The sequence below is a fragment of the Macrobrachium nipponense genome, chromosome 29 (genome assembly GCF_015104395.2).
Source record: "Macrobrachium nipponense isolate FS-2020 chromosome 29, ASM1510439v2, whole genome shotgun sequence".
Lineage (NCBI taxonomy): Eukaryota > Metazoa > Arthropoda > Malacostraca > Decapoda > Palaemonidae > Macrobrachium > Macrobrachium nipponense.
This window is the reverse complement of record NC_061092.1, coordinates 28,192,176-28,207,864: the sequence shown is the minus strand read 5'-3', so window position 1 is coordinate 28,207,864 and position 15,689 is coordinate 28,192,176. Positions and strand designations below refer to the sequence as shown.

General features: G+C 39.8%; 1 protein-coding gene across 1 annotated transcript in view; it reads left to right on the top strand.

Moving 5' to 3' along the window:
• Positions 1-15,689, top strand: part of LOC135206214 (programmed cell death 6-interacting protein-like) — a 33,093-nt gene that overhangs the window by 3,898 nt on the left and 13,506 nt on the right. Inside the window, exons 2-9 of the mRNA XM_064237556.1 lie at positions 8,245-8,363; positions 9,441-9,568; positions 9,970-10,123; positions 10,515-10,693; positions 11,189-11,377; positions 11,750-12,067; positions 12,601-12,794; positions 15,087-15,285. Of these exons, the coding sequence (XP_064093626.1) occupies positions 8,245-8,363; positions 9,441-9,568; positions 9,970-10,123; positions 10,515-10,693; positions 11,189-11,377; positions 11,750-12,067; positions 12,601-12,794; positions 15,087-15,285 (1,480 nt within the window). The remainder of the gene's footprint in view (positions 1-8,244; positions 8,364-9,440; positions 9,569-9,969; positions 10,124-10,514; positions 10,694-11,188; positions 11,378-11,749; positions 12,068-12,600; positions 12,795-15,086; positions 15,286-15,689) is intronic.

Below are 15,689 nucleotides of genomic sequence, written 5' to 3'. Positions count from 1 at the left end.
GACCACAGTGAAGTGTGTGGAAACATTAGTGTCCCTAGTGTAGTGGAGGGGCCGTCAGATCGGTCCCATAGTGCCTCTAGGAATAGACCTCTGTCGGACTCCCAGGATTCAGGGAATGGACATGTCGAAAACCAGAAGGAGGGCTACGGGAAATTCCCACCGGTCTGGCGTCCTTCAGCAGATCCTGTGGACGCTTCCCAGGCTGCCGAAGCGTGTGATCGAGCACGGATATTGAAGGAGTGCTTTTCGTCCTCTGAGGCGTCCTCTCCTTACCGGGGATGGAGCTCTCAGAGGGCCTCTCACGAGGAGAACGAGTTTGACACTAGGTGCCGCACAGGCAGCCAGCGTCTTTCTCGTCCTCTTAGGAGAGGTTTTAAGGAAGGGGACGCTTCACGTCCTACTTCTCGTCCTGTTCTTTCATCATCACCCGAACACTTCGAAGAATTGACGCCTAAGAAGAGATGCAGGACTTTTCTGATGAGGACGCTTTTGAGAACTATCATCGTCTTAGAGTTCAAAGGAAGAAGAGGGCTCCAACTCGCCCTTCTTCGCATATGATGAGTCCTTCTCCTGAACGTGGAACTTCACCGTCTAATGAAACTCGTATGCAATTGCGTCAACGATTGTCGGCTTTCTTCGCAAGGGGAGAAGAGGAGCCCCAAAGACGTAGAAAGGATCTTTGGCTTCCTGTTAAAAGATCGAAACAACCCTTGTTGGCTTAGCCTCGTTCCTTAGCCTCCCCTTCGTCGTCCTCTTCTGGATCCTTCAGACTCGACCGAGAACACGCAAGTGTTTCAGGAGAGAGAGTTTCCAGAAGTGGGAATGCGGACAGAAGCGTTAGGTGTCGCACAGGCGGCCCTCGCTTTTGTCAGGAGGATGAGAACGATCAAGAGAAGCCTCGTACCGACGTTCGCCGGACTTCTGCATCAACTCGACGCCTCTATCAGGAGAGAGCCTACCAACGCCAGAAGTATCAGGGCGTTCGAGAAGACTCGAAAAGTCAAAGAGAGCAATGTTTGGATTATGTTTCGGATCTTACCCCTCAAGAAAGAGAAGTACTGCATAAATATCGACGGGAGGCTCGTGCTTTAGAATATGAGAACTTGCGACGCTTGAAAAGAGATCATAAGACTCACCAGGACGCTCGAGAGGACGCCCCGATACAAGTTAAGCGTCCTAAGCGAAGTTTTAAAGACGCTCGACGTCCATTAGAGCATGTCCCGCTTCAGGACGCTTTTGAGGACGCTTCTTTGATGGATAAACGTCTTATAGACATTAGAGTCCAGCAGGATCGGAAGCTTTCATTGGCAGACGCACGACTTCCTGCGAGTCCTAAGTCTCGCTCCCTTAGCAAGGGCGCTCGCGATGACGATAGACGCCCGACTAATCGGGATTCTCGGAAAGATAAACGTACTCAACTGAGAGGAGATCGACAGGAATCCCGCAAAGAGGCTTTTGAAGAACCTTTGCCTCTAATGACTTTGAAAGACAAGGCTTTACAAGAGAGTCTTAAGTTTTCAAAGACAACAGCGGATTATTCGCGCATTGTCTCGTCTATTCCTTCAGCGGATAGAAGCTCCCCCTTACGAACAGAGCCTCAAAGGAGAACTGCTTCCTGTTTAGCTAAAGAAACTTTGGACCGTCAAGATCAAGGAGAGTCTTCTAACGATACGCATCCTGCAGAAGAGGAAGAGCCTTCAGAAGCATCTATGGATTATAGCATGTTAACGCGCTTACTGAAGGAATTGTTTTCGGAAAATTCCAAGCACCTCTTCCTCTCTCACCGCCATCGCAACTATCCTCATCCAAGACAAGAAAAGCTCCGGGTTTTGTTAGGATGGCTGCTTCGCTTTCTACTAAAAGAGCGTTGAAGAGGATGAATGATTGGATGGAATCAAGGAAGACGAAAGGAAAGACGTCCTTTGCGCTTCCTCCAGCTAAGCTAAACGGGAGAGCCGGTATATGGTATGAGACCGGAGAAGAAACAGGGTTGAGACTTCCTTCGTCTGCGCAAGGTGACTTCTCAAACCTGGTCGAAGCACCGAGGAGATCTTACCTGTCCTCGGCTAAAGTTTCATGGACTATGCCTGAAATAGATCACCATCTAAAAGGACTGTACAGGACGTTGGAAGTATTTAACTTCCTAGACTGGTGCTTAGGAGCTTTAGGTCTGCAAGCTAAGAGCCCAGAATCATTGTCACTAGAAGAATTATCGAGCGTCCTGTCATGTATGGACAAAGCAGTAAGGGATGGCTCAGATGAGTTAGCTGCCCACTTTACTACGGGAATATTAAAGAAACGAGCACTTTTCTGCAGTTTTACTGCTAAATCAGTTTCTCCTACGCAGAAAGCGGAGTTATTATTCTCCCCCTTTTCTTCCCATCTTTTTCCTGAAAATATGGTAAAGGATTTATCTGTGAACCTGAAAGAGAAAGCGACACAGGATTTGCTGTCTCAATCATCTAGACTTCCTGCGGCGCAATCCTCTTCTCGAGTAGCTCAGGTACCAAAGAAGAATTTTAAGCCCTTTCGTGGCAGAGCACCATCAAGAGCTTCTACACGAGGAAGGGGCTTTGCTAGAGGCAGAACCCCCGCAAAGCAAAGGGGAAAGAAGTGACACCTTGCCCTTCAGGCACCGGTGGGAGGGAGACTTTCTCTCTTCGCAGAGGCTTGGAGAGCAAGGGGGACGGACACCTGGTCCCTCAAGATTTAGAGAGGGATACAAAATTCCCTTTCTCCCATGCCTCCGTTGAGTCAATGAAAGCCTAGAACTGTCACCAGCTTATCAGCCGCAGAAGCAACAGATTCTACTCGATTTATTAGATCAAATGATCGAGAAAAGAGCCGTAGAACGAGTGCTCTTGACAGATTCCCCAGGCTTCTACAACAGGTTATTCCTGGTTCCGAAGCAGTCTGGGGGATGGAGGCCTGTCCTAGATGTCAGCAGTCTGAACCTTTTTCGTGAAGAAGAAAGCTTCAAAATGGAAAACATCGCAATCGGTCCTGGGGGCCTTGAGACCAGGGGATTGGATGGTGTCATTAGATCTCCAAGACGCTTTACTTCCAGGTCCGCCCCATCCATCCCCAGTCCAAGAAGTTTCTCAAAGTTCATTTTTAAGAGGACAGGTCTTCCAGTTCAGAGCTCCTTTGCTTCGGACTGAGCACAGCTCCCATGATTTTCACTTTTCTCATGCGGAACGTGGCAAAGTGGCTTCCACTCTCGAAGATACGAGTCTCCCTTTACCTGGACGACTGGCTCATACGGTCGTCATCGAGAGCAAGGTGTCTGGAGGACCTTCAGACTACGTTACTGTTGCGAAATCTTTAGGCCTCCTGATCATTACGAAAAGTCCCATCTGGGACCCCAAACACAAGTGGACCCACACAGTTTCCTCCGTGACCCAACCCCAACCAGTCCATCGTGGTATGGGGATTCAGATGGATTCCAGTGGCTTTTCGGGCTTTTCCGTCGCTAGAACGTCAGCGGAAAAGCTTAGAAAAAGTGTCAGCCTTCTTGGAGAAGGAAACATGCTCGGCGAAGGAATGGATGAGTCTGCTGGGGACCATTTCTTCGCTGGAGAAGTTTGTTTCTTTAGGGAGACTACATCCTTTAGGGAGACTACATCTCAGGCCCCTACAGTTTTTCCTAACAGAAAATTGGCAGGGCAGACAAAACCTAGAGGAGAATTTGAGAATATCCCTGTTGGTCAAGAAACACCTAGAGTGGAGGCTCGATCCCACCAAGATGTCGAAAGGAGTGTCCCTCTGTCTTCAGAGCCCCGACCTAGTGTTATTTACAGACGCGTCTATGACAGGCTGGGGAGCAACTCTAGGAAAGGAGGAAGTGTCAGGCCTCTGGAGAAAAGAACAGAAGCCTTGGCACATCAACCTCAAGGAGTTGGAGGCAATTCGCTTAGCACTTCTAGCCTTTCAAGAACGAGTCACAGGCCGAGTTGTCCAGATCAACGCGGACAGCCACGGCCCTTTCTTATATCAAGAAACAGGGGGGACACACTCTCGTTCTCTCTACAAGATAGCGAGAGAAATCCTGTTATGGTCAGAAGAGAGGAACATAACTCTCCTGACAAGATTGGGTTTTCAGGAGTCCAGAACTCAGAGCAGACATTTTAAGCCGTCGAAATCAGTTGATTTCAACAGAATGGACTCTGCACATAGAGGTCTGCCAACAGTTATGGAAACTATGGGGACGACCAATAGTGGACCTCTTCGCGACTTCGAAAACGAAGAGACTGCCTCTTTACTGTTCTCCGATCATTGACCCGGAAGCAGTAGCAGTAGACGCAATGCTTTGGGACTGGACGGGAAGAATGGATGATACGCCTTTCCCCCGTTGTTCAAACTTCTGGAGAAGTAACAAGGAAGTTAGCAGCGTCGGAAGGAACAAGGATGACCCTGGTCGCACCATTCTGGCCAGCAAGCGATTGGTTCACAGAGGTCATGTCCCTACTAGTGGACTTCCCAAGAATCCTACCAGTAAGAACCGATCTTCTCAAACAGCCCCACTTCGAGAGATATCACCAAAACCCGTTCGCTCTGAGTCTGACTGCATTCAGACTATCAAGAAACTGGCAAGAGCGAGAGGGTTTTCAGGGGCGGTGGCAAAAGCTATCGCCACCGCGAGAAGAGCTTCCTCTCAATCTGTCTACCAGTCTAAGTGGGCTGTTTTTAGAAGATGGTGTAGGAAAGAGGGCATTTCCTCCTCCAAGACCTCTGTGAGCCAAATCGCTGATTTCCTGTTCCATCTAAGGAATGTAGACAAGCTTGCAGTATCAACAATTAGAGGATACAAGAGTATGCTGTCAACAGTCTTCCGTCATAGAGGCCTAGATTTGACGAATGATAGGGATCTTCACGATCTTCTGAGATCCTTCGAAACATCAAAGGTTCCACAGGTTAAGACACCTTCGTGGAATTTGACATAGTTCTAAAATTTTAATGGCGAGTCCCTTTGAACCTTTGCACGAGGCTTCGCTGAAAGATTTAACGAAGAAGGCCCTCTTTCTAACCACCCTAGCCACTGCGAAGAGGGTGAGTGAGATTCAAGCAATTAGCAAAAATGTTGGATTTAGGGGACACAATGCAGTCTGTTCCTTGAGTCCTTCCTTTTTAGCTAAAAACAAAAATCCTTCCAATCCCTGGCCTAAGAACTTTGATATCAAGGGATTAGCAGGGATCGTTGGTCGGGAGCCATAAAGAGTCCTGTGTCCTGTCAGAGCTCTAAAATTCTATCTGGATAGAACAAAACAAATTAGAGGTCAATCGGACAATCTTTGGTGTTCTGTGAAAAGACCTGATTTACCAATGTCTAAGAACGCCTTAGCGTTCTTCTTGAGAAGCACCATCAGGGAGGCCCATTCGTCCTGCCCAGATAGTGATCTGAAAATTCTGAAAGTCAATGCTCATGAAGTTAGAGCTGTCGCAACTTCGATGGCATTTCAGAAGAATATGGCGCTCAGCGACATGTGAGCACCACATTTTGGCGAAGCAACTCTTGTGTTTGCTTCACACTACCTCAGGGATGTGAAAGTGACATATGAGAACTGCTTTTCGCTTGGACCATACATATCAGCAGATTCAGTTTTGGGTACGGGAAGCGGCACGAATCCTATCCTTTAGAAATGGATAGGTGTGCTTTTGTTTTATTGGTTGTTGGTTTTTTGGTTGTTGGGTCGACCGCTAGAGGCAGACTTCCCTTTATTTTAGCCATAAAGTTTCGGGGACTAACTTTGCTAGGCTAGGTCAGGTGGTGGTTTTTCTTTGCTTCGCTGCCCTTAAAGTATGGTCAATATGGTCTAGACACATTGTGGTCACGCCCCCGTTGTCAGATCATCTAGATCTCACCAGCTATACAGGTCACGTCCTTGCTGGAGACTCTAGTAAAGCAAAAGCAGACTTGGGTGACAGTAATCACGAAGTCAGCTATGCTAACAGGTAAGGAACCATGATGTCTATCATCTGCATGTGAAATGTTTCCCAAAATCTTTTTATTCTGTCCCTCCCCACCTCCAGTGGTGGGAATCAGCTATATATATATCTGACAGGTAAGTGTCATGAACAAAATGATATTGTTATGATACAATAAAGTTTCTTCATACTTACCTGGCAGATATATATAATCAAGTACCCGCCCAGCCTCCCCTCGGGGACAGTGACATAAAAAAAAATCTGAATAGAAAATGGGAATGGTTCCTGACACCCGCCTCCCAGCGGCGGGAATGGGTACTAACCACCTGGCCGACCACTGCGTTTGCCGGGAGTTTTGAAATTCTGTCGGACTTCGGAGAATACAGCTTTATATATATCTGCCAGGTAAGTATGAACAAACTTTATTGTATCATAACAATATCATTTTTGTGATCATATGCCAAGAATGCTGTTAATTTACTTCGTGAGCTATTCACATTTCTCTTATCTCACAGTAGTATTGTTACAGTACAGTATGCTGGTTTGGAGATTACCATAGATATGTAGCTAGATATGTGAGTGGTTTTGCTTTAGCATCAACACCACCCCAGTCTGTTGATTATAGCATAATGTTTGGCTATTCCTCCTTGCCTGCATCTCTCAAGCCTCTCACTAAGGTTTACCATGCCCTGTACAACTTTGCCTGGGCTTTTAGAGCAATTCTTTTCCATTGTTGGTTTCCACATAAATTCTCAAATGGACACTCTGTGTCTATTTTAGAGATTTAACCAGAACTTTTCTTCCAAAACCTTTATTCAGCATTTAACAACTTTCAGTTTGCATTTGGTAAATTTTGTATTGACATTGTTCAGGTAGCCTCCTTGGTTTAAAATAAATTAGCTAAGTGAGATCAACAAGTCTTATTTCTAGACTTGCAGAGTGTGTGCATAGTACATATATATTCTCGAGATAGGTGGTATTTAGAGCAAGGTGAAGTAAAATAAGTCACAGCTACTTAGGAATACCAAAGAATACGTGAAAGGTAAAAGATAACAAGCACTATAGGCGGGGGTGAGTGGGTGCTGCAAATAAAATTTAAACGAGTCCAAGAGTTTTGTGGAAAGAGACTAGAGGGAATGAATGACTTGTAAAAGTCCGCATTTCACGAGGTAATGGTCGATGGCCAGAAAACCAGTAAAGCTTGCCTTGACCATGATTCCTTGCACTTGCCATTGGTAGACAACTTCTCATATACAGTATTATGCTCCATGATGTTTTCCAGAGTACACAGCACTCTTCTAATCTTTCCTTCCTTCCTTCCATTTTCAACTCAACCACCAACAAGCTCTCCATCTTTGTCACACCTATGTGTATAGGTTGGATTTTGGAAGTTATCGATAGGTAGGAACAACCATGACTCTCACCCCCATTCTGGAGGCTGACTTGCTCACCTAAGGGAGGTTGTATACAGGAAGCAAAGTTCAACAGGGGGTTATCCCTTTAGCATGTTATCATGATTAGCTGCTGAATGTGTTCTTATTTAACGGGACATAGGTTGTTGTGAATACTGACTGATGGAATGTAGTGTAAATTATGCTTTATTATACCTGTGGTAAATCACACATTGAGGACCATCTCCCTACCCTTTGTTTGACAACAAGACTATGACTAGGTTGGTAACTTTTCTGTGGACACCTATGTTATCCAACTGGTAATATTGCAGATATGAAACAACTTTCTGTCAGCTTCAGCTCTTCAAGGCAGTGATGGAAATTATCTCGGAATGAAAGGAATTCTAGTTATGAAAAGAATCAGATTGTTATATAAACTCTGTCCTGACACTGGTATTTTTGCAGGAAAATTGAAAGTTCTCTTGTATGATTTATGTCATATGTATTTTGTTTATGTGCTGTATAGCTGCTGTGTTATTTCAAGTAATATCAAGATTTTAGTTCATTCATTATACATAGGAAGTTTTGAATGAAACCTAATGGAACTGTCAATTGCTAACTGCCATAATGCAGTGAGTCAAGTTTCTCGGATTATTACATGTAATCACTTGTATGTACGTATGCTGTATAATGAACTAGTAGAAATATGTGTCCTGATGCATATTAAAGTGCTTTGCTATTGTTATAACCCAAAAGTGTTATATTTGTTCTCAGAAAAGTAAAGGGAAAACAATGGATAGCTTGATAGTCCTGCCTAGGTAATAGATTGATGATAGTATCCGTAATCGGTTATTGTTAGTCAATAAACTGTATCTTTTGCTTTTCTTATTAGTTGTTGATTGAATCTGTAATTGTTTTTTCCTTTCAGATATTATGACCAGATTGTTGCATTGGAGTCAAAGATCCCAGCTGCAGAAATACAAATTCCATTTAAGTGGAAAGATGCCTTTGATCGGGGCTCAATATTTGGCGGTCGCATTAGTCTCAGTAAGTTTTAAATTGCCTTAAAGGCAGGGTCTGTTTTTGTAGTTTATTGCTTATTAAAATTAACTTATTAAGACTTTATGACTTGTATTTTGTAATTAAGACTTTTCTGACTTGTATTTTGTATTTCTGGTTGTGTATCCATTTCTGTACTGGAACTGTATTTTCAGGTTGTCGTTACTCTGAAAAGCTTAATATTTTACTTTGAATTTTTGCAATAAAAGTGCAATTGTTTTGATGAGAATACATAACTATGCTTTCATAGATGGAGTACTACTACCCAGCACAAGGTGTGCTGAGTAGTACTCCATCTGTGAAAGTGTAGGTTGGTATCTTAGGAAAAATGTGAATTATTTTGTCTGCCTATTCTCTTGTCCTATGTTATATTCTTATTGCATTTATTTAACCCTTACTATGTTATATATAGCAGAGTCCATATTTTTTATTGCATTTGGTCTCTTCCAGCATAGCTCTCCAGTTTTTATTTCAGATAAAGATAAATTACATGAAACAAATATTTTTCCAAGTTTTTTTTTTTTTTTTTTTTTTTTTTTTTTTTTTTTTCTTTTCCATAGTGCTGTTAGCTGTGTTCTCTTATTTGTTTGAATTTCTCACTCCCAAACCCCTTTCTCTATTTTGGTCCCTTGTACTTAATTATAGGTTAGGGAAACAGAAAGTATGCGTTTGTCCAGTGATAGTCAGAAATAATCCCTCAGGAAAGATTTGCTCTGCAAGATGAGATGGTAAATTAAAAAGAACGATATTTCATGGTTAAGCTCCATGACCCAAATTTTAGAAATTGCAGTTCATATAATGGTAGATACATTTAAGGGAAAGATTTTATTCAAGTCACAAGTGATTGTACATAGAAAGTTGCTGATGTCAATCCTTCAAGAAAATTTTGTTTTCTTTTCAACCGTTTATTAATTTTTCTTGTAATTTATAACATTGCTGTTTTTATTTATAGGAATTAAACTGTTGGGTCACCTTTGTGACTTGAGGATTTTAAATCAGCGGTATGAGCAAACTTAATAACACATTATTTCAGTTCTGATTTGTTTCCCTTTTATATAATTTCAGCGGTGTCATCTCTTAGCTATGAGAAAGTCTGCGTACTTTTCAATATTGCTGCTCTTCAGAGCCAGGTTGCTGCAGCACAGAGTTCTGACAATGATGAAGCCTTGAAGCTGAGCACAAAGCTATTTCAGGTGTGAATTTGTTTGTTTTACTTTGTTTTGATTATATGTGAGTGAATATTTAGTTCTTAGTACGTTTGCATTTTTGTTTTGCTTAGACAGTTTTAACGTGACCTAATTTTTTGTAGGTTTTGAAAATTTTCTTGGATTGAATTAACATAGGAGTGCTTCGTCTTATGCAGACAACTGAGCACATTTTAAAGCAGCGCTGACTTGTTTTGCTATTGTGTTAGCTAGAGTTATTGATCTAATAACATTAATTTTTAAGGACTGAAGTGTTCCCAAAATTGTGCAGGAAGTAGTGTAAGATTTGTCTTGCTCAACTGCTTTATTGAATACCTGCTACTAAGACTGTGTAGTGTAAAGGTGTTTGGCGATGCTTTATATGGTGCCTAACATTATAATGTTTTCAGAGTGCTGGTGGAATTTTCAATCACTTGAAAGGGATTGTTCATGGATCAGTACAACAAGAGCCAACTCCAGATCTTCAGCCAGATACTTTGGCTGCTCTAGCAACCCTTTGTCTTGCTCAAGCTCAAGAAGTAGTGACAGTCAAAGCCATCAATGGTAAGTGACTGAAATTTATGTGTATTGTAGGTTGAGATATGTCATTTTTAATTTGTGATGTTACCAGATTTTAGTAGCTAAGAATACAGGTCATGCTTTCAAAGTTACTGTTGTTTTCTATTATTAGAGGTTATTCATAAATTCAGAGTCTGCAGTGACTTGGAACCAATGTCTGATGCCAATTGTAATGTGCAAATAAACTTAGGATTGCTATGCTTTTATTTTGAACTCTTTGGCCATGTGGATAATGTAGAAATTTTTACTTTTAGTTTTGGCAAAAATTGTATACGTACTTTTGTTTGGCAAAAATTGTATACGTATTTCTGTTTGGCAAAAATTGTAAACGTAGTGTTGTATGTACAGTTTCACTTAGGCCTTATTGTACTTTCAGATCAAATGAAGGACATGGTTGTTGCTAAGCTCTGTGCACAGTGTGAAGAAATGTTTGGTGATGCCTTAAAGCATCTCCAGAGGGAAAGTTTGAAGCAGCTCTGGGACCGGGAATGGATTTCCCGTGTGGCAGGAAAGCAAGCTGGTTACCATGCTCTTTCAGAATACTACCAAAGCAAGGTTTGTCAGAGTATGATTATGCACCTTCGTTGAATGTTATAGAGCTGTGCACATTCTTTCTTTGTTATTGGTCTCAGTATTTGGTCATTCGTTTTTTAATCTAATTTGCAGATCCCTATAGGGGGTGGTGCTGTCACTGCACCTCCTGCAGTGCACTGTAGGTATTAGTAATTGAGTTTCTTTGCAGTTCCCCTTCAGCCCCTAGCTGCAACCTCATTCATTCCTTTTACTGTACTTTTGTTCCGATTCAATTTCTTCCATTGTACTTTCCACCCTCTCCGAACAGTTGTTTCATAGTGCAACTGAGAGGTTTTTTTTACTGTTAAGCCATTAAAACCTTTTTATTCTCAATTTCCATTTCATTGTTGAATACCTCTTAGGTCTCAGTGCTTGGCCTTTGGCCTGAATTTGTATTCCATTCCATTGTAATTTGCAGATGGGTAATCTATCTCTAGCTCCTGATGTATATGAGAGATCCTCATGTTTTATTTTCAGGTTTGTAATAGTAAAAAGGCAGTTGGTGAAGAGATTGCTCGGTTGCGTCATGCCATGGAGTTATTCAAGGCTGCACAGACTCGCTCAGGGGATTTGGCATTCTTTGCAGACCATCAGGGAAGAGCACAACGCGCCCTTGACGAAGCTGTTAAAGACAATGATTTTATTTATCATGAGAGAATTCCTGATGTAAGTTTAGTGATTGAATTTGTAAATGATTTTCTTTTGTTAACTCAATTTATCATGTAATAGAAAATTTGCCTAAATGATGGAGAGATTTTTTTTTTTTTTTTTTTTTTTTTTTTTTTTTTTTTTTTTTTTTTTTTTTTTTACTGTAAGCGCTATGTTTTAAGTCATAAATGTTGAAAACCTTAATGAAAGCCCTTTGTAAACAAGCAACCAAAATAAGTGTTTGAGATATCTTTACTTAAAACACTAAGCAGAATTTATTTATATTACAACTTGTTGCTAAGGTAGGCACATTTATTTTTATTATGATACCTTGAGCAACCATTTATTGTTGCTGTTATTTATTATGAATTTTATTAATTTTCTCCTTAGGTTAAATCTTTGCCAGCTATTGGTAAAGCTGCTGTTGCAAAAGCGACGCCAGTACCTGAGAGATTTAGCGTAAGTTTCATGGATCTCTTTGAAACCTTGGTCCCTGTCAGTGTACAGCAAGCATTAGTGTCTTATGATGTTCGCAAGCAGGAAATCGTTACTGCTGAGATTGGGAAGCTTCGTGAAAGTACACAGTTGCTCAATTCTATTCTAGCCTCCCTCAACTTACCAGCTGCAATCGAGGATGTGGGGGGAGAAAAGGTTCCGCAGTCTCTCTGCGACAAGTCGACTACTGTTATGGAGGCAGGAGGTTGTGATGTAAGTGTTTTTACCACAAGTTGGGTAATGTGTAAACTGTATTTGTTATAAGAATATATTCTAGGAAAATATTTCAATGATTTTATATACAACAGTAAATTATAGATATTTTCAAATTGGTATCAAAAAGACCATCCTTTCACTGAAAGTTAATTTATGTAGGCTGATTAAAGAAAAATATCACAACCGAAGAATAGCATCAGAGATAAAGCAAGTGAATTTGAAAAAAATCAGCTTGGCTACTTGGGGGCTGGATCGTGGATGTGGTTTACCAGAGTGGTCTGTGATTTAACTAATATCAATTAATTGGAAGTTTAGGATTTGGTTTCTCTGCTTTTCATGTATATTTTACTATGTATAGTGTTTGAAAGGTTAATGTATTATGGTTATTGAACATGCCTTTGTGTTATTTCTTTGTTAATCTAGTGGATGTACTTACTGACTCAGAAGTTTGTGGAATACATTAAATTGTACTTACTGACTCAGAAGTTTGTGGAATACATTAAATTGTAAGTATTAATTGTTTGTTTCAGGCACTTAATAAGATGATTACAGAGTTGCCAGAGTTATTAACAAGAAACAAGGAACTGTTGGAGGAATGTGAACGACAGCTTACAGAGGAAGCAGAATCCGATAACCAATTAAGAGCACAGTTTAAGGAAAGGTGGACGAGAACACCCTCTGAAAAGCTCACCGCCACTTTTCAGGCTAATGCACAGAAGTACAGGTGGGTTTTATATGATTCGATAATGTCATAATTTGCTCATGATTGTGACATGTGATGGGATATATTTGATTGTCATTGGTAAGTAACTTTTCATAATAAGCAATGTTTATGCTAATCCTTTTGAATCTGTATTTACCAGCCCGAGGTGAGTCTGTATAAGGCTCAAGAGGTCTGGAAAAACTAATCCTCAGTATTATTATTAAATCTGTATTTATTCATTAATGAGACACTATGACTTGCCTTTATTGTCTGACTTTTTTTTTTTTTTTTTTTTTTTTTTTAATAAACAAAGGAAATGTTACATAAATTGAAGCTATACCCAAGGAAAAGTAAAAGTGAAGTTGGAATGTAAGGAATAGTGCAAAGAAGAGAACCTCTAATCCCACAATGTATTGTCCATGGCAGGCTGTAGGCAGGAACCCTTATGGCAGCAAACGTTAATATTTAAAATGATTTTAATTGTTTAGTACAGCTGAGATGACCCTGCTGTGTAGACAAGTTGTTGCTGATTGCCTTGTTAAGTAGTTACCGGCATTTTATGCTCAACTGAGTCGTATTAGGCTCATTTTACTAAAGTGGTCTTGACTTGGTATTTTTAATTTGTCTAGGGCTTTTCCCATCCATCCATTTAATCATCAGTGGGAATGTTTGAATTACCACAATATATATATTGTTTTTTGTTAGGATGAACAGATATTGGGAAATTTGGCTATTGATCCATTGATTTGTATTCGTATCTCATAGCTTTGTTCATCGTGTAAGTTACATAGATAATATATTAGTGGTGTTTAAAGTAGGTTTTAAGCTGGACTTAATAGTTTATTGCATTGTCACTAGCTGTTCAAATGTAGGTTTGTGAAAGTTCTAATATATATATTGTAATTTATAGTTTTACTGGAAAAATTTATAAGTTAAACATTGCCATGTATCTTTCTAATCTCTCCACAGATGATTGGTAAAATTTTAGTTCTTTTCATGCTTGTGGCTACTTTGTTTTGTACGCTATCGTTTCATCTGATTTTTCAGAATTATTTAATTGGTTATCATGCAGAAGCAAAGTTAATATTGCATTTAAGTTTAAAGCTTTTGTTTTCCAACCTCTGTGTTTACTGCTGGAGTTACAAATAATGTTATGCATTGTATGGAGCCTAAATTTACAACATTCCCAGTTATTATTATTATTAATAGGGGTTAGTTTTTCCAGACCTCTGAGTCTTAAGTAGACTTCTTGGGCTGGTACAACATTCCCAGTGAATTTTGTTTTAAACATTACAATAACAAAAATAGATATGAGCTGTAACATTATTTAGAACTGTGTGAACAATAGGTTTTTCTCAAAAGCAAAATAATTCAGTAACTCATAATCCAAGTGAATATTTAATCAGTTTTCACATCAAGTTAAGAATCCTAAAAAGTCCAAGGTAAAGTGATTGTATTCTTAAAATTTTATTCACACGAACTTGATTACGTATATGTTGGATGTTCCATGTTTTCTTATGTTCTAATTGTATCTGCTCAGACCACCCTACTTACAAACGAGTTATGTTTTGGACGGCCGTTTGTATGTTTAATTATTTGTAAGTTGGTTACTGTACTGTTCATTCCTATTTAAGTACAGTATAATATAAAATCAATATACTAGTGCTGTGTGTGGTGTGATCCTAAAACACTGTGCATACAGTACTGCATGTACAGAATAGGCACGCAAAGCAAAATTTTGAACTTACAAGTGGCAAAAGTAAATGGTCTGAACACAATTATAATTTGCGATCCCATTTGTTTGTAACTGAATGTTTGAAAGTTGAATGTTCGTAAGTAGGGTGGTGTTTGTAATTGATATTGGGAAAACATTGATTCTTATTAATGACTGTAACTTAAATTAGATGTGAAGGACACACAAAGTTAAGATCTTTTTCAAGTAGCTACTGAAATTGAAAGTGGTATTTTTTATGCAACATATTAAAAGCTTGGGAGTAAATGATGTAAATTAACAGTTGTTCAGTTGAAGAGACAGATAGTTTTGTCTGCAAGTTTACAATATGCAGGTAGTTTGATCTGCGATCTGCAACAGTTCACAATATCCAGATAGTATTATCTACAACAGTTTACAATATGCAGATAGTATTATCTACAACAGTTTACAATAGTTTGCAGTGTAGAAGAGGAAGTTGTAACCTCTGTTAAATAAATTGGTTTTATCCGGTACATTCTTCAATGTTAACATGTCACATGAAATCCGTGACTGTTGTAAGGGTTTTACATAAAGTCTAATATCCAATTTTTTTCCTTCAGGAAGGTGATAGAAACTGCCATGAATGCAGACAGTACCATTCGCGAGAAGTATGATTCCCACAAGGAAGGGATGGAGCTTCTCTCGGGTGGTCCCGCTAGTCTTGCAGCTGCTTTACCTTCAGCTGGGTCTAATAATAATGGCAGTAATCCAGCAATACAAAAGCTCAAACAACTCATGGAAGATGTAGAAACACTGAAGGTAATTCTCTCTCCCTCTCTCTCCGAACTATAGTAATACAGTATTTGTTGTTTTGAGATATGGAATATTTTCTTCTCAATAAATTGAAACAGATTTGACATAAGCTCACTCATTCTTAAGCTGTATTTTTGAAATGTGGAATTTTAATCTTTGAAAATGTGTTGGGTCTACAAAATCCAGTTTTCTTCTTCATTGGCCAGTCATTATTCCTCTCTATGATGATATATTGCAGTGTTTTAGTAATTTTGTGTTTAATGTTACTAGCCCATGCTGTTTCATAGCAGTGTTAGCAATAATAACTAGAATATCCAACCTGTAGTTGGGTTTTTACATTATAATTGTATTCAGTTGAAATTTGATATAGAGTTGTGTGTGTTCACAAATGTTTTTGTTTAGAATCATGT